The 17,261-nt window shown below is 52.7% G+C and overlaps 1 protein-coding gene across 1 annotated transcript; it reads left to right on the forward strand.

Annotated features, from left to right (window-relative positions):
• Window positions 1-597: 597 nt before the first annotated feature.
• On the forward strand, window positions 598-15,953 carry LOC142824460 (uncharacterized). Its single transcript, XM_089770894.1, has 10 exons — window positions 598-831; window positions 1,195-1,662; window positions 3,652-3,747; window positions 4,326-4,556; window positions 6,688-6,710; window positions 7,392-7,507; window positions 8,053-8,112; window positions 9,419-9,619; window positions 12,743-12,856; window positions 13,163-15,953. Exons 1-10 carry the CDS (start codon window positions 613-615, stop codon window positions 14,584-14,586), a joined length of 2,952 nt encoding a protein of 983 aa, XP_089627020.1. The 5' UTR covers window positions 598-612; the 3' UTR covers window positions 14,587-15,953.
• The last annotated feature ends 1,308 nt before the right edge of the window (window positions 15,954-17,261 follow it).

Raw genomic sequence — 17,261 nt, forward strand, 5'->3', positions numbered from 1 at the left:
CCCTGAGTCCTACATCCCCCACCGGCGCCCCGCCCCCACCAGACCTGAGTCCACGTGGAGCCGCGTCCCCCTCGCGACACTCACCGCGCGCGGGCAGAGACCGGCCAGGGCTGCGCCAGAACCGCTGCGCATGCGCAGTGCCCGGGCAGGAGCCCGCAGTGGCAGCGCCTCTCAGGTGAGCATCCCCCGCCCCCCTCCGCGCGCCGCCCCGGGACCAACCAGACGCGCCGGGCAGAAGCCGGGACTGGCCCACGTGGGCATCTCTCGGCCCCGCCCCCGCAACAAAGGGCCGGTCCCAGCGCCCCGCGCGCGCCCCCGCCGCAGCCTCCCCCCGCCCGGGCAGCCACGTGGGGCCCAGAGCGAACCCTGCAACCCCAGCAGCGCGCGCCGGCCCCGCCCACCTCGGGACACCCCCCCCCCCCGCTCCCAGCCCGGCAGGGAGGGAATCCCCCGGGTCGCTCCACGCGCTGCAAAAGCCCCGCCCCACCTGCGAGCCGGCCCGGGCTCCGAGAAGCGGAAGTAGCCTCTGGCCGGGGGGGCGTGGCCAAGCAGCGACCGGTCTGAGCTAAGCCCTGGCGCTGGAGTGTGGTCGGAGTCACGGACCTGCTGCGCATGCGCGGTCTGACGGGCCGCCCCGTTCTACTCCGCCGCGGTCGGGTTTTCGGCGCGTCCCGCCCATCGCTCCGCGCGCGGGCAGGGAAAGGGACCAGACTGCGCCGCGGTTACTGCGCATGCGCCGCGCTCCCTGAGCCGGGAGCCGTTGTGAAGGGCCGTTGGGGCCGTTACTCCCTGCGGGGAGGAGCCGCTAGAGCGGGAGGTCCTGCGCTGCGGGTGGGTCCGGCGCTGGGTATCGGGGCGCGCCCGCTGGGGGCAGGAAGGGGGCGGGTCCGGCTGGGCAATGGCCCCCCTCGCCGCTGCGGTCGCCCCCCGCCCCCGTCGGGCTGTTGGCGCTTCCTGATGCTCGCGCTGGCCTGGTGCCGGGTGGTGCCGGGCGCACAGCGGGGCTGTGAGGAGGCTGCAGAGTGTGCGGGGGGGGGGATTTGAACACAGGGGGGCTGGCCTGAGGGGCGCAGCGATGGGGGGGCGGTTCTGGCCGGGGCAGTTAGCGGGAGGGGCCCATTGGACCTTGCAGGGGGGGAGCGAAGTTTTTGGGCTTTTTCGGTTTTTAAGTTTGATTTTTTTTTTTGTCCTCAGTGCTGGTGCCTCACGGCTCTGCCCCCCTGGACCTGCCTCCCCACTGCTGAGCTCAGGACAGTGACACGGCCCCGGTCCCCCAGCCCAGAGGCAGCCATGGCTGCAGAGAGCCCCGTGGAAAGTGTCCGGGAGGAAGCGCCGCGTCCCGTCTGCCTGGAGGATTTCACAGCCCCTGTCACTCTGGAGTGTGGGCACAATTCCTGCCAGGCCCCCCTCAGCCCTCAGGGCAGAGACACTGAGCAGCAGGGACCCCTCCGGCCCAACCGGCAGCTGGGAAACGTGGTGGAACTAGCCAAGCCGCTGAGTTTCCAGGCAGCAGAGAGAGCAAGACGGGACGGGGTGTGTGGGGAGCACCAGGAGGCTCTGAAGCTGTTCTGTGAAGAGGATCAAACTCCCATCCGTGTGGTGTGTGACAGATCCCAGGCTCACATGGTGGTGCCCAAACAGGAAGCTGCCCAGGAGTACAAGGTACAAAGTGGCTGTCCAGTGTGATGGGAAATAACATTGGGTTTTAATTACAGGCTAATTTCACTGACTGTTACCAGCCACAGATGTGAACCAACCAGTGTAAAGCAGTGGTCTCCAGCCTTTTAAAGTATCACTTTTTGAATTTAAGTGCAACCCAGGATCTACCTCAAACCCACATACCCTTGCCCCACCTCCTTTGTGACCCTTTTCCGAGGCCCCGCCTCTGCTCACTGCATCCCTTCTCCCTCCCCGATCCTTTGTCCCTTTCATCAGGCAGGGGCAGAGGGTTGGGATGCAGGAGGGGGTTCAGGCTCTGTAAGGCAGTTTGAGCTCAGGGGGCTCAGGGTTAGAGAAGAGGTTTGGGGTGTAGGAGAGGTACATGACTAGAACAGGGATTCAGGATACAGGCTCCAGCTGCACACTGCTTACCACAGGTGGCTCCTCTGTGGTGGTGCAGTGGGGCTGAGGAAGGCTCACCCCTGCACCACTCTCAAAAGAAGCCTACAGACTCCCTCTGTTTCTGGAGATAGAATGCAGGGTGGGAGAAGGAAACAGCTCCAAGGCAAAGGGCAGGAGATGTGCAGCAGGAGGGAGAGGGGGCAGCTGAAGTGCTGCACTTGATAGTCTCTTAGCCAAATCAGTCAAGATCACCTGTCAGAGGCTCGAAGATCTACCTGTAGATCCCAATCTTTTGGTTGGTGACCACTTCTGTAAAGCCTTCATGATTAAAGAGATGCAGTAAAAAGTAAATGTTCTGGCTTTGTGGCAACTTATGTCAAGTCTTTACAGATACCTGATGTGGGAAATGTTTCTCTGAGGCTCTAAATCCTTAAACCCAGCCCTCACTGGTGGCGAGAGGGGTGTTTGCACAAGGGAAGGTGTTAATAATCAGAGAGGTTTAGATTACAGGAGCTACAGGCCACTCTGTCAGTGAGCTGCCTTGGGACTGGAGAAGAGGAGGTTACAAGCTGTTACTGATTGGATGAACAGGAATAATAAGCTGTCATTTGCCTTACAGATCTGCAGTGACCCTGCACAATACCCAGCACGGGAAAGTCCCTGCTCTGAGCAGGTCACAGTCCAGTTAGACAAACTGTGGGAAGGGAAGGTGAGGCAGCAAGTTGCTCATAGTCGCCAAACACATCGGGGATAGAGTTCGGTCCTGAACCCTGGTCCAATTGTTAGACTACACTGCTCCCTGTCCCTCAGCATCACTGAACAGTGCTGAAGTGTGGCTGTTAGGAGAGAAAGATGCCTTGATAAAGTCCTAGGCTCAGCAGGGAGAAGAGGTTTCCCACTGGGATGCTGAACTTCAGGGCTGCTCCGTGAGGGGTTAAATTGTAATGCAGCAGCTGGCACTAGATGAGGTTGCTGGGCTGGATGCTGTGTGGGGCCCTGAGTGCCTTCACTCCACCCATAGCAGGGTTTCAGGAAGCACAGGTCTATGCCAGGCAGAACTGGGATTCAACTGGATTGTAGCAAGAGTTCAAACTGGTTAACTGATGAGCTAACGTTTATCGGTGCCAATTACCGGTTAAACTCCCCACTGCCCCTGACGTGCCCACTTGCCTCTGGCAGCTAACGTCAGTCTGCAGCTGCTGGGCGTTCCCATTGGCCAGCAGTTCTTGTGGCCACCCTGGCAGACCTCGCAAGAGCTCCCTAGCTCCAAGAGAGCCCATTTCCGCTACCAATCCTGCCTGTCAGCAGGTTAAAAAATACTGTCACTGATAAAATTGTAATTGGTTACATGATTAGTATTATTAACCACCTACATCATTCTTTCTGAAGATGCCACCACCGATCTGTCCCTAGGCTCGTAGGTGTCCTGCTGCATCCGCAGTCTCTTCCTGTGTATTTTTCTATGGACAAAGCCATGTCCAGGGCTGAGTCCCTGCTGGACAAGGGCAGAGTTCCTCAAAACTGGGACTCTCTTAAAGGCAGATAAATGGGCTCCCAACATCTAATGTGGTTTGCCCTCTGTTTCTTCAGGAAAAATTGGAGACTCATTTGAGGACTCTGAGGGAGGAGAGAGAAAAGCTGCTGAGAAGGAAAACAACAGCTGAAGGGAAAAGCCAGGAGTATCTGGTAAGTGCTTGTGGCTATGGACTAGCAGGGACTGGCAGTGGGAGGGCTGTGTTAGGAGGCAGACTCCTGTGTGGCCTTGGTGAGGTTCGGCTTGTTTGCGTTTCTCCTGGATCGTGAATTGCTGGCTGAGATCCATGTGTAAAAAGGCCTTGAGCATTCGTGTCAGTGCATGAGTTAATGTCCATCCTTTGTGGCTTTCCCAGACATCCTCCCCAGGTGAGCTGAATGTGCCCTTGTAGGACTGTCTGCTCACTTGGTGCATTTATATGTTTGCTTTTTTTTCCTCCCTGGGTATCTCTGTCAGGCTGGTGCTGAGTCGTGCCTCCTGGTGCTCTGGATATGAATTCCCAGAGCCCATGAATAACAAAAGATGCTGCCCATGACAGACATGGGAACATCCCTTTCAGAGGAACACGGGGCAAAGGAGATGCTGTGAGAGACGCATCTGCCTAGCAATCACAAAGAGGCAAACTTTAGAGTTTTCCAAGAAATTCTTCCGACTGCGCACTCAGCTCCCTGTGAAAGGGCCGTGGGCTCCATCCATGCCCCTGACCAGCCCTTTCCCTGTTTTCACACAGAAATGGACCCAAGCCAAGAGGCAGATGATTGTGGCTGAGTTTCAGCAGCTGCAGCAGTTTCTGGAGGAACAAACGCAGCAACTCCTAGCCCAGCTGGAGAAATTAGATGAGGAGATTGGGAGGTTCCAGATTGACACTGTCAGGAACCTCTCTGTGCAGATTTCCCGTGTCAGCGAGAGGATTGGGGAACTGGAGGGGACATGTCAGAAGCCAGCAAGTGAATTCCTGCAGGTGAGACTGAGGTACAAACATCCCAGCTCCTCACACAGCGAAAAGAGGCTCCTGAATCAGAAGTGCTCGGTCCCAGTTGTCAGATCTCAGTGTAACACTTTGTGCATTGCTGCCATGTGAATGACTCTTGTGCTTTGTAGAGGTACAGGCACAGATCTATTAGGGTATGTCTATACTACAAAGTTAGTTCAAACTAATGGACGTTAGTTCGAACTAACTTTCATAGGTGCTACACTAGCGCTCCGTTAGTTCGAATTTAATTCGAACTAACGGAGCGCTTAGTTCGAACTAGGTAATCCTCATTCCACGAGGATTAAGCCTAGTTCGAATTTACTAGTTCGAATTAAGGGCTGTGTAGACCCTTAACTCGAACTAGTGGGAGGCTAGCCCTCCCCAGGTTTCCCTGGCGGCCACTCTGGCCAACATCAGGGAAACTCTTCTGCCCCCCTCCCGGCCCCGGACCCCTTAAAGGGGCACGGGCTGGCTACGGTGCCCGTGCCAGGTGTAAGCCTGCCAGCACCCAGCCAGCAGATCTTGCACCTGGCACGGATCGAGCCACCCACCCGATGTCCCCCCAGCCCTCCCCCTCTTCCCAGGACCAGGCTGGCGGCTCCCGGGAGCTTGCCCGAGACCGCAAGAGGCGGGCACCCGCCTGGGCTAGTGCAGACATCGTGGACCTCGTCCACGATCTCCGCACTAGGCACTGGAAAGTGGCCGTCTAGGACAGGAGAGCTGCCAGCCTGGCCACCCAGGAGCAGGTGTGCATGAAAATCAAGGGGGTCCACTGAGACCACCCGACTCTGAGCCCTGAGCTTACAATAGCCGTCCTGGGTCAGACCAAAGGTCCATCTAGCACAGTAGCCTGTCTGCTGACAGCGGCCAACCCTAGGGACCCTGGAGGGGATGGACCGAAGACAGTGACCAAGCCATTTGTCTCGTGCCATCCCTCTCCAGCCTTCCACAAACCTTGGGCAGGGACACCACTCCTATCCCCTGGCTAATACCACTCCATGGACCCAACCTCCATGACTTGATCTCACTTCCCTTTAAACTCTGTTCTAGTTCTAGCCTTCACAGCCTCCTGCAGCAAGGAGTTCCACAGGTTGACTCTTTGCTTTGTGAAGAACAACTTTCTGTTACTAGTTTGAAGCCTGCTACCCATTCCTTTCCTTTGGTGTCCTCTAGTCCTTCTTTATGGGAACTAATGAAGAACTTTTCTGTATGCGCCCTCTCCACCCCACTCCTGCTTTTAGAGACCTCTATCCTGTCCCCCCTCCGTCTCCTCTTTTCTAAGCTGAAAAGTCCCAGTCTCTTTAGCCTCTCTTCATATGGGACCTGTTCCAAACCCCTGATCATTGTAGTTGCCCTCCCCTCTCCCCTCTCCCAGCCTCTCTCTTCCCCTCTCCCACCTCCTTTTTCCAGTTTTGTTCAATAAAGACAGATTCCATTTTTGAACACAATTGTCCTTTATTTTGTACATCAAGAAGAGGGGCTAGGGAGGGGTAAGTGGAAGGAGGTGAGGGACGAATGGGGTACGTGCCCCCGAAGGGGAGGACTGGGCTGGCTCTGCGGGCTTTTGGGGTGGAAGCTCTCCTGCAGCCCCCCAATTGCCCCCTCTCCCCAGATGGCAGCCTGTGGCAAGTGCAGCCGGTCTGATGGCCAAGTGGTGTGATGTGCCCAGTGTGGGTACTCCGAGCACTCCAAGACAGGACTGCTTTGCAAACGGGGCACCCTGAGAACTGTCTGTCTGGGCTGGGGGTCGGGACCCTTTAAGCACAGCCCTCGGCTAGCCTAAGATAGCATCTCCACACTCTAAGTCCTCCTCTGATGCCCTGCCGGCACTGCTTCCGGCCATCCTTAAGCCTGGTTCAGGGTCCACTTAATGTGGACGCGCTAGTTCGAATTAGCAAAATGCTAATTCGAACTAGTTTTTAGTTCTAGATGCGTTAGTTCGAATTAACGTTGTAGTGTAGACGTACCCTCAGAGATGGCAAAGCCCCATTCACTCAGGGGATCCATGTTCCTGGGACCAGGGCAGGGCCTCTCTTCCTAGGTTTGCAAAATTCCTTCTCAGAGGTCCCCTGTGTGTGTCCAATGGGGCTGAGATTCTTTTCTGTGTCTTTTTTTCTAGGACGTCAGAAGCACCCTGAGTAGGTACGTGGCTCTCACTCCTCTCACACTGCACAGAGCAGGGAAAAGGCTTGGAGCAGATGTTAGCACCACATCTCCCTAGAGCTCTACAGCCAGATGTTAGACATGAATATCTCTGATGCATTTAATTCTGAGGGTCTCATCCTTGCACTTTAGACTCTGGAATTCCCCATTCAGGGCACAGTCTGACCAAGTGTTTCTTAGAGCTGTCACCTCCCTGGGGATTGGTTGCCGCAGGACTGTGGGGTGGAACATGGGCCTGTCACTGCTGGGCACTGAGCACATTCAGCCCAGGACAGCAGGGATCAAGAGTCTGTCCCACTCAAGGGCTGTTTGGAGACCTGTGCGGAAGGAGCTGGGGAGCTGGTGTCTCAGTCTAATCCCTAGTGGACAGATTCCTTCAGCCCTTCACATGGGAACCTCCTGTCCCTCAGCATCTAGAGGCCAAGGAGTGAGTTGGCCATGGAGACTCTATTCCCCTCTACTTCCCCAGCCAGTCTCCCCAGGCCAGAAGAACAGAAATAGGATCTTTGAGGGGAAGGTTGCATGGCCATGGGATGTGTTGTCCCTGCTCTCAGGCTGGGAGAATTGGAGGAATTCCAACTCCAGGCCTGTTTAGAGCTGAGACTTACTAACTTATCAGCAGTAAACAACATACAATCACATTGAATTGTTTCTGTCCAGGTGTGAGATGGGGCAATTCCAGTTTCCGGAAGAGATTTCCCCTGAACTGGAAGAACAAATCAGAGGTTTCTCCCAGAAAACGATTGCTCTGTCGGAGACTCTGAGGGAGTTCAAAGGTACCTGGAAGGGATGGATGAGGGAAAAGCAGTTCAATTATCTGAGACTATTGAATCTGGCCTCTGAAGCCAAACTTCCCCTGCCTCAATTCCCACGTGGAGAATGATGGCCCCGTCAGTCTGCTCTCCTTAGAGACACTGAGCAAACAGACCCAACTGCTTGCAGATAGAACCAGGGGTTTGCAAACACTGAACCTCCCATTCAGAGATCAAAATGGCTTAAGTTGCTCTGATGGCCACGTGTTCCGCCACCACAGCTCCAGTTTATGACAAGAGGCAGTTAAGTGAATGGGAAACCAAATGAATGAGGAGGGAAGAGTAAATCTCATTTATAGCTTGTCTCTCCTGGGACAGGTGTGAGGCTGCAGGGATATTGGCTCCATTGCTGGGAGGTGCCCGAGTGAGAGAGGAAATGAAAGTTTCAGACTTTCATACTAAATACCTGAGTGAGTCTCTGATAGAATTGAAACGCAGAGTTCAGAGTGGGACATTGTTATAAATAGGAGAACCTGGAATCTCACCTCTCTTATCCCTTCCCCCACTAGACGCTCTGGCCTCTGCATTGGAGAGAGCAAGAGGAAAATCCCTTGGAGCTTTCAGACAAGGTGAGTTTGCTGGTGGAAATTCTTTAAGTGACGTGAGAATTCCTGTGAAAACATCTTCATGGGATTGTCATTGGAGTTAACCACCAAACCCAGCGACCACGGTGCACACAGCCCTAAATCACCCAGTGATCAGTGAGGAGCCCCAGGGGTGCTACGTGGGGATCTGTGGACATTTGGAGAAACACTGGTCTATAGGTTTGTGATGCTAAAGGGGTGAAGTTAAAACACAAAACGGACGGCACCTTCAGGCTCAGATTTCACTGCTCAGTCAGTTTCAATATGGGGATGGTTTCAAACAATAAATAGGCTGAAAGACTCCCTCACCCAACCTCCCTCCTAGTCCCTTCTATCTGTCCTGCATCCCAAACCGTTACCCCAAGCATCCTCCTCCTCCCAATGCCCATCCTGGATCCTCCATTTCCTGCATTTATGTCGTCAAAAAGTGTAGCTCTCAGCCACTTTCCATTTGCCCCTCCCCCCATGAAAATGAATTACCCGCCTTGTCGAGTGGATACGGCTCAGTGAGAGCCAATAATTGAAAGCTGAAGCCAGACTATTTCAGACAAGAAAGAGGCACAAATGTTTGATAGGGAAGAGGTTTAGCTGCTGAAACAAATGAACAAAGATCTGATGGATTCTCCCACCTCTTGATGTCTTCAAATCACTGGGGGACTTTGTAGAAAATACACTGTTGGGAAACAGCTTTGTGCCTGGGTAACTGGACTAATTGTAATGGCTTCTGCCACTGAGGGGGTCAGACTGGATGACTGAGGATATCTTCTGATCCCATGAATCTTAAGATCTCATCCTGCAAACACTCAGCACTAGTGTTTAATAATAAGCACACATATTTAATAATACCGCCACCATTCAGATGCTTAACTTCACTGATTCTCTGTTTTGGAACGGGGTTATAACATCTCTGTGAGATGAGAGCAAAGTTTGTGCTGCAAATCCGTGAATGAAGACTAAGGGTTTTAAATACAACAGCCTGCATTTAACGTATGTCCATGTTCAGGCAGGTGAATATGTGCCTTATCAGAAACACTGGATGCTGAGAACTAAATCCCATGGTTGCAGATGCAGTAATCTTGTAACTCAAGCCAGGTGCAGAGAGAAATGAATATGGATTTGGGATCTAAGTCCCGTGTGCTGTTAATGGAATATGTAGACTAAAACTTTTGTCCACAGTGGCAGAGTCTAACGTGTGTCACGTCACTAGAGACAGAGTGTGGGTAGAATGGGGGTGTGGAAAGGATTAAAGCCCCTTCTGAAATGTCTCTAATTCGCCTTCTCCCCCTGCCAGGCTGCAGAACACCCATGTTTGTCTCTAGCTCAGCCCCCAGCCTTCAGAGCCAGGGACAGGAGATGGCCATGGTGGAGCCGGTTAGCGTCCAGGAGGTGTCTGTGTATTTCTCTGAGGAGGAATGGGCTTTGCTGGACCCGGGCCAGAGAGCCCTCTACAGGGAAGTGATGCAGGAGAATTATGAGGCTGTGAACTGGCTGAGTAAGGATTCTTGTCCCCTTGGGTAACACAAACTGGGTGGGCTCTGGAGCACCTGGGTTGGGTTTGGTTCAGGGTCATTCATTGTCTTTGCCCTCAATGTCATGAGTATCTGCCCCAATAATCCTGGCTCTTCTGTGAAAGACTGTCCCCTCTGTGGCCCCTCCCAGGGAAAACAGGTTCAGGGACTTAACAGTGGAGCTGCTCTTCCCACAGCTAAAGTCTCGCTGTGCTTCCTCCTTATCTTGCCTGTCTTGTGCCTTGACTGGAGGTGTGAGTAGAAGGGCTCAGGCAGGAACAGCAGGTACCAGAGGTCTGGCTTTGGATCTGGCTGCTGTTAGTGGCTGCAGGTTCCCCTTGTGGCAGTGGGCTGAGCCAGTGGAAGGTGGGTGCAGTTCCCAAAGTCCTTTCTTCCTGTAGCTAATCTCTATGACATGCTGTTCTTGCCAATGCGAAGGGCTGGATGCTGGGGCTGAGGGAGGGTGGGTGAGGCAGTTCACGTTCTGTGAGTATTTTGTCCGAGGTAGCTCTGTAGTAGAGAAACGTGAGCAGAGCTCTCCTTGCATTTCAGGCACAGGTTGGGTTTCCTTTCAAAAGTTCAGCTTCACTCTCTCTGGGGCTCACTTGCCTCTGTGTGCAGTGGAGCTAAATCACATCATCTGTGTTGTCTTTTTAGAGTGAAATATCTTTGGGTAGGGACTTTTTCTTCCTGTGTGAATGTCTGGCTTCATGCTCAGGAGACCTGTGTTCAGTTCTCTGCCCGTCACAGTCTTCCTGTGTGACCTTGATCAAATCCCTTAGACTCTCTGGCTGTGTCTAGACTGGCAAAATTTTGCACAAAAGTGGCTGCTTTTGCGCAAAAACTTGCCAGCTGTCTACACTGACTCCTTGAATTTGCCCAAGAACACTGACGATCTAATGTATGATTGTCAGCTTTCTTGCGCAAATACAGTGACACTCCCGCTCGGGAAAAAGCCCTCTTTTAGAAATGCTGTTACGCAAGAGGGCCAGTGTAGATAGGTAAAAACTGTTTTGCGCAAAAAGCCCCAATGATGAAAATGGCCACCGGAGCTTTCTTGCGCCAAACCGCGTCTAGGTTGGCACTGATGCTTTTGCACAAAAGCATCCGTGCCAATCTAGATGCTCTTTTCCGCAAATGCTTTTAACGGAAAAACTTTTCCGTTAAAAGCATTTGTAGAAAATCATGCCAGTCTAGACGCAGCCTCTGTGTGCAGTCACCTCTCTCTCTTCAATAGCTATTATAGAGTGTCCCTGTTTCTCAGGGCTGGGAAAGATACCTACATTAAAGAGGGATAATGCTTAGCTCCATATGTGCACCCCAATAGCACAGTGGGGTCCTGATTTATACCAGAGTTCCCAGATGCTGCTGTGATTGATAATTTTGCTTCCCACAGCGACTGCAGTGCCATTAGAATTGCTGCTAGCGCCACAGAGTTGTTATGGCTGTTCAGGGTGGCTCTTTCTGGAGCTCTGATGCCAGCAGCACTGGCAGAGCCTGCAGCTTATCCATGCAGCACAGCTCAGGGTTGCCGCTAAGAAAGATCCGGGCTCCATTTGGAGGCTAAGGCACTCGGCCAAGTTTATTGTGAAAAGGAGCAGGATGCTAGTATCCCAGCTCCTTAGGCATAGGTATAGTGAGACTTGTGCCAATCCAATAACGGTACCAGTCAGTCAGCAGTGAGAATGCTGCCCCTCAGCCAGCATCAACATGCCCCTCCTGTGACTTCTCATACATTGACACAAACAAGATGCATGTTCCATGTGTTCTACCCCCTTAGCCTCCTGACTTTTTCGTTGAACAAAACATCCGTATCCGTTATCCTCTCATCCCGCTCTTGTGCACAAGGGTTGGTGTCTTTCTGAGCCATCTCTTAGGCCCGTGTTTGCAGCTACTGTGGAGATGTGTATTGATTAGCCTCTTCCTGCTCAGGAATGTGCTTTTCTGGTTAGTTGGTACCAGTGCTGCACCATTCTTCCAAAGCCCAGCCTGTTCTGGTTCAAAAAGAATGGACATATACAGCTGCAATAAACCTTTTGCGAAGTGTGCTGGGTGCCATGTCAATGGGAATGTTCTGATGTGATTACTATGATTATTTTATTTAACAGCAGTAGCACAGTGATCTCCATGGTCATGTCACAGGTGGATCGTCTGAACAGAAAATGAAGTTCCAAGAAGGGGTGGGGCCAAAGCTGAGGGAAACACACTCAGAAGGTGTAAAGGTGATAGATTCTGTGCAGCCCTGGAGGGGCACCAAATCAAAGGCCAGGCTGGCCACAAGAGTCAGACTGGGAAACCACACAAAGGCTGCTTCTGGCAGAGTAGAACGGAGGCTGCAGAGGGGGAGCTGAGCAACTGCCACAAGCACTGGAGAAGCAGCACGGCCCAGCTCCGCCCTGGCTTGCCATTCGCATGGCTGCCCAGGGTGGCGCTGGGCTTCTGTTGGGGCAACTGTTGTGAGCAGCTGGCAGGGCCCACCCAGACACAGGCAGTTGGGATCAGGAGTGTGGCACATAGGTAGGGCATGAAGCAAGCAGCCAAGGATTCACTTAGATGCTCAGGCAACTTCCTCTGCCTCCTCCTGGCCCAAGTGGAACATCTGAGCCAAAGATCAGGGCAAGCCCAGCCCACCAGCCAGGGGTTTTGTGGACAGAGACTTGGGGAGCTAGACATCTGCTGGGTCCTTCATCTCCAAACCCTAGTGACCTGCCATGTGGCAGCTGCTGTCTGAGACCTGCCCGGGGACCTTGGTGTCACACCTTCATGCCCTCACTAGAGCTCCCCTTCTGAGCAGTGTGTTCCTGTCCAGCTGTGGGATTCCGGGCGGATGGACCGGGCTGTGAGGGGGGCTTAGTTGTACCCTAGAGAGTGCAGCAGAGCACTTAGCTGCCCTGGGGAATGAGCTGAGCCATTCCCAAGGTGGGGGAGTGATGCATCTTTACTGCAGGTGAGTGTGTCCTGGGATCTTGTACCAGCCAGAGCCCAGTCTCTGCAAGGTGGGGAAAGGAGCCTCTCTGGGTGGGGGACTCGGATCCTGGCTCTGGAAGCAGTAATGGCAAAGACCTTAATGAACAAGATCAGCACTTGGTTCATTGCTCTCCAAACAGGATTTCCAGTCTCCGAAACTGATGTGCTCTCCTGGGTGGAGCGAGAGGAGGAGCTGCAGGTCCCAGATCCTCTGAGCTGTGAGGAAGGGGAGATCATCAGCAATACCCAGACAGGTGAGCAATCAATTATAAGGAGACAGAAATTGGTTTCTGAGTCAGTTTAACTGATGTAACTTGTGTGTTTTCATGAACTCTGACTGATTGTTCAGCTTGTCGTCAACTCCAGTCAGAGTGTGGTCGGCGAGAAAAGGCTGGGTTCTCTTCTCTGTGGAAGGGTTGTAAAGGAGGACAACGAACTCAACTCATGATAATTTGACCATTATTTGAGCGTGTGTCCCCTTTTCTATTCCGCTTTTAGAGTTTCCTTGCAGTTCATCGTGGAGAATAACTCCTGTCTGGATCATTTCTCTGTTCCATCAGGTGACAGGACACTGACCGAGAACCATGAGAAGAGTCTTCAGCAGGAAGGACTAGAGCAAGTGTCTCCATGTGGACTATTACTGAGACGATCTGAAGGACATGTTTTCCAGATACGTGAGCAAGGAGAGAGCTGTGAGAGTCAGTATAGCCCAAAAAAGCAACAGGAAAACCATCTAGGAGAGGGACAGGGTAACTCCAGTAGCAGAAGCACAGGGGAGAAAAACACAGAAACCGTTCAACAGGAAATCCCCCATCAACAGTCACCCTGCACGTGTAGTGATTGTGAAACTCTTCTTGAACATCAAAGGGTCCATACGGGAGAGAAGCCCTTCAAGTGCTCTGACTCTGCGAAAAGCTTCAGTGAGCACTCACACTTTACAAACCATCAGAAAATACATACAAGAGACGCACCCCATAACTGCTCTGACTGTGGGAAAAACTTCAGTAAAAACTCACACTTGGTTATGCATAGGATGACTCACACAGGAGAGAAGCCTTTCAATTGCTCTGTGTGTGGGAAAAGCTTCAGTCAGAAGTCAAACCTTGTTGCCCATCGGAGGACACACACAGGAGAGAAACCTTTCAATTGCTCTGACTGTGGGAAAAACTTCAGTAGTAGCTCAGAGCTTGTTACCCATAGGAGGAGCCACACAGGGGAGAAACCTTTCAATTGCTCTGACTGCGAGAAAAGCTTCAGTCAGATTTCACACCTTGTTAGACATAGGAGGACCCACACAGGGGAAAAACCCTTCTACTGCTCTGACTGCGGAAAAAGCTTCGGTAGTAACGGAGAACTTATTGCCCATTGGAGGATCCACACAGGAGAGAAACCTTTCAATTGCTCTGACTGCGGGAAAAGCTTCAGTCAGAAGTCAAACCTTGTTACTCATAGGAAGAGCCACACAGGAGAGAAACCTTTCCATTGCTCTGACTGTGGACAAAGCTTCAGTATCAGCACTAACCTTGTTAGTCATAGGATGACCCACACAGGAGAGAAACCCTTCCACTGCTCTGACTGTGGGAAAAGCTTCAGTAGAAGCTCACACCTTGTTAGACATAAGAGAGCCCACACAGGAGAGAAACCCTTCTACTGCTCTGACTGTGGGAAAAGCTTCAGTAGAAGCTCACACCTTTTTGACCATAGGAGGACCCACACAGGAGAGAAACCTTTCAATTGCTCTGACTGCGGGAAAAGCTTCAAAAGAAACTCAGACCTTGTTATCCATAGCAGGATCCACACAGGAGAGAAACCTTACAATTGCTCTGACTGCGGGAAAAGCTTCAGTCACAGCTCAAGCCTTTTATACCATAAGAGAACCCACACAGGAAAGAAACTTTTCAATTGCTCTGACTGCGGGAAAAGCTTCAGTCAGTGCTCCTGCGTTACTAGCCATCAGAATACATATAAGAGAATTGCCTTATAAAAACTCTGATTGCAGAAAAGGCTTCAAACACAGGTCAGACTTTGTTAAACATTAGACAGTCCACAGAGGGGAGAAAACTATTCAGTTATTCTGACTGTGGGGAAAGCTTCAGTCGGAGCTCAAATCTTCTTAGCCTTTGGAGGAGCCACAGAGGGGAGAAATATATACCCTGAGTTCCCTTTAAGCTGCCTGGCCAAGTGGCTGTGGTCCCAGAAGACCTCTTGGGGAGGGCCTCCTGGGGTACTGACCTGGACACTGCCACTCACCTTTCTACTCTCTGGGGCTTCTCACCACCCGGTCCTGCTGGGGCAGCTCCTTAGTCTCCCCTGACCAAGGCCCTGAGCTGAGATTCCTGTCCCCACCCCCACCCCCGCCTCTGAGCATTGGTACAGATGCTGAACCTCTTCAGGTCTGAGGAGAGAGCAGTTTAGGGCCCAGCTTCCTGGGATAGCACTCCCCAAATGGGATCAAACCCCAAAGAATGGGGTAAGCCCCATTTAGCAATGAAAGCGGAATGTGCACACTGCTCCCATAGGTAGTAATTGTTTACACTGGGCTTGATAGTAAGTAAAAGTGGTTTTATTAAGTACAAGCTGTAGGATTTAAGTGGTAATAAGTGAGAACAGGCAGAGCAAAGCAGATTACAAACTCAAAGGTAACAAAAAATGTTTTGTTAGTGCTCCACTGAAACTTCAGTACAAACTTTTACAAACTCCCCCTAAAACCTCTTTCCCAGCTGCCCCTCCAAACCAGGGCTCTCCCCGACCCTGGGGTCTTTGGCTTCTTCCTTCAGATGCAGCCCAGCCAAAAGACCAAGTTCTCCAGGTGGATGTTATTTCCAAATAACGGCTTGCGGTGTAGACATGCACTGTAATTCCGAAATAAGGCTGCTGTGTAGATGCACCCCAAGGGTCACTGACCAGTGGCCTGGGCTCCCCATACTCAGGAATCCCAGTGTGGTTTCTGTGGTCCTAAGTCCGGCTTCTGAGGGCTGCAGGAGAAAGACCTGGTGTGGACAGGGAAATCCCAATGAACCTCCCAGCAGAGCGTGACTGGTCCCATCTCAGAGCCCTGGTTCCGTCTCTGGGTATAGTTCCTGCTGGGCTTTTCTGTACTACTCCAGATCATTTGTTCAGGTGAACTTGTGTTTTTGTTTTAATACAATGACATATAGAACTTTTAAACTAACACAGACATGTAATGAGGCAAGAAATAAAGCAGGTTTAGCCACTGCAGAAGAAAATGAGTAAGTTTATTTATTTCCTAGATTCTGAGGCTTAAAAGATTTCCTTATGTTTCACTCTTATAAATGTGAACGTGTTGAATAACCTACCCTGTGTTGTGGGTTTTCTCTCTCTGTGAAGGCCATTGGGTCATGCACTTTGATCTCTGGTGAGTTAGATGTGCAGACGACACAACACAAGTGAGAACTTACCAGAATAAAAGTGGCGAGGAGTCCTGTGGCACCTTATAGACTAACTGAAGTGTTGGAGCATAAGCTTTCGTGGGCAAAGACCCACTTCGTCAGATGCATCTGACCAAGTGGGTCTTTGCCCACGAAAGCTTATGCTCCAACCATTCAGTTAGTCTATAAGGTGCCACAGGACTCCTCACTGCTTTTGCAGATTCAGACTAACAGGGCTACCCCTCTGATAACTTACCAGTTTAAGCAATGACAATGGTCAGTATCTCTCAGCGGTGGGGCTGGAGCAAAGGAAGATGGGGGGGCATGACAGTTGCCCTGACATGGTGACATCCCCCCCACCTCCCACAGATGCCCCTGTCTGTAGGTTTCTAATCTCCCAACCAAAGCCCTCCAGGCCAGGTACAGCTGAGCTGGGCCAGCTACAGCCTGGCCACTGGGCTGCTATCTCAGTGCAGACATACCCAGAGCGAGTCCTTTTGAGTTGGTGTCTCAGGGAGTCTCTCCACTTTCCAGCCCCCCATGTGTGAGTGCTGCTCTCTGGGGGTGCCTGGGAGAGTTGGGCTGGTTGCAGGGCCAGCCCAAGCCATTCTTGCACCCTGGGCAGCAGGCGCGTGCTGCATGCACATCTCTGCCCCAGGGTGGCAACCTATGGGGGTACCTGATGCGGCATCCCGAATGGTTGGAGCACTTCAATCAGGCATGGGCTAGCCGGGCAGCTGCCTGGGGCGCCTGATATAAGGGGTGCTGTGCCCCCTTACAGCTGATAACTGCCATCAGGCACCACGTGCCCGTATCGCGAGCTGCAGCAGCTCCCACCAGCCACCCTGCAGCGGTTGCCCGAGGCAGGGGCTGTGTTAACCCCTGCAGCGCTGGCCAGCAGCACCTTCCCCCCGCGGCTGCGGGGCCCTGCATGGCCAGCCTCAGCCTGCTCCCAGCGGCACCAGGCTGAGCACCAGCGGCGGTGGCCAGGCAAGGCACATGCCTCCGGCCACTGCCAGCTCCTTGGGCCCTCCACCACATTCTGGGCAGGGGCTGGGCCACGCATGTGCCCTTCCCCAGCCCAGGGCGCCGGAATGGCTCGGTCTGGCCTGAGGAAACCCCCTCCAAGGGGAAGCAGGGATGCTGCTGTGGTGTCCCTGAGAACAGTCAACCCACTTGTCTGTTGACCCAGGGGGCAGCGGCCTGTGGCTCATTTCCCCTTCCTCATCTGGGCGGGGACACGGCTGGGAGTGAGGGTGTCCTGTTTCTG

This window comes from Pelodiscus sinensis, chromosome 19 (assembly GCF_052426305.1).
Source record: "Pelodiscus sinensis isolate ZL-2025 chromosome 19, ASM5242630v1, whole genome shotgun sequence".
NCBI lineage: Eukaryota > Metazoa > Chordata > Testudines > Trionychidae > Pelodiscus > Pelodiscus sinensis.

Bases quoted from the DNA above. Each gene is read 5' to 3' on its own strand.
- LOC142824460 (XM_089770894.1), top strand. From the start codon at position 613: ATGCGCGGTCTGACGGGCCGCCCCGTTCTACTCCGCCGCGGTCGGGTT. The intron at 1,663-3,651 runs GTACAAAGTGGC...CTGTTTCTTCAG, and splicing joins AAGCTGCCCAGGAGTACAAG to GAAAAATTGGAGACTCATTT. The intron at 3,748-4,325 runs GTAAGTGCTTGT...GTTTTCACACAG, and splicing joins GGAAAAGCCAGGAGTATCTG to AAATGGACCCAAGCCAAGAG.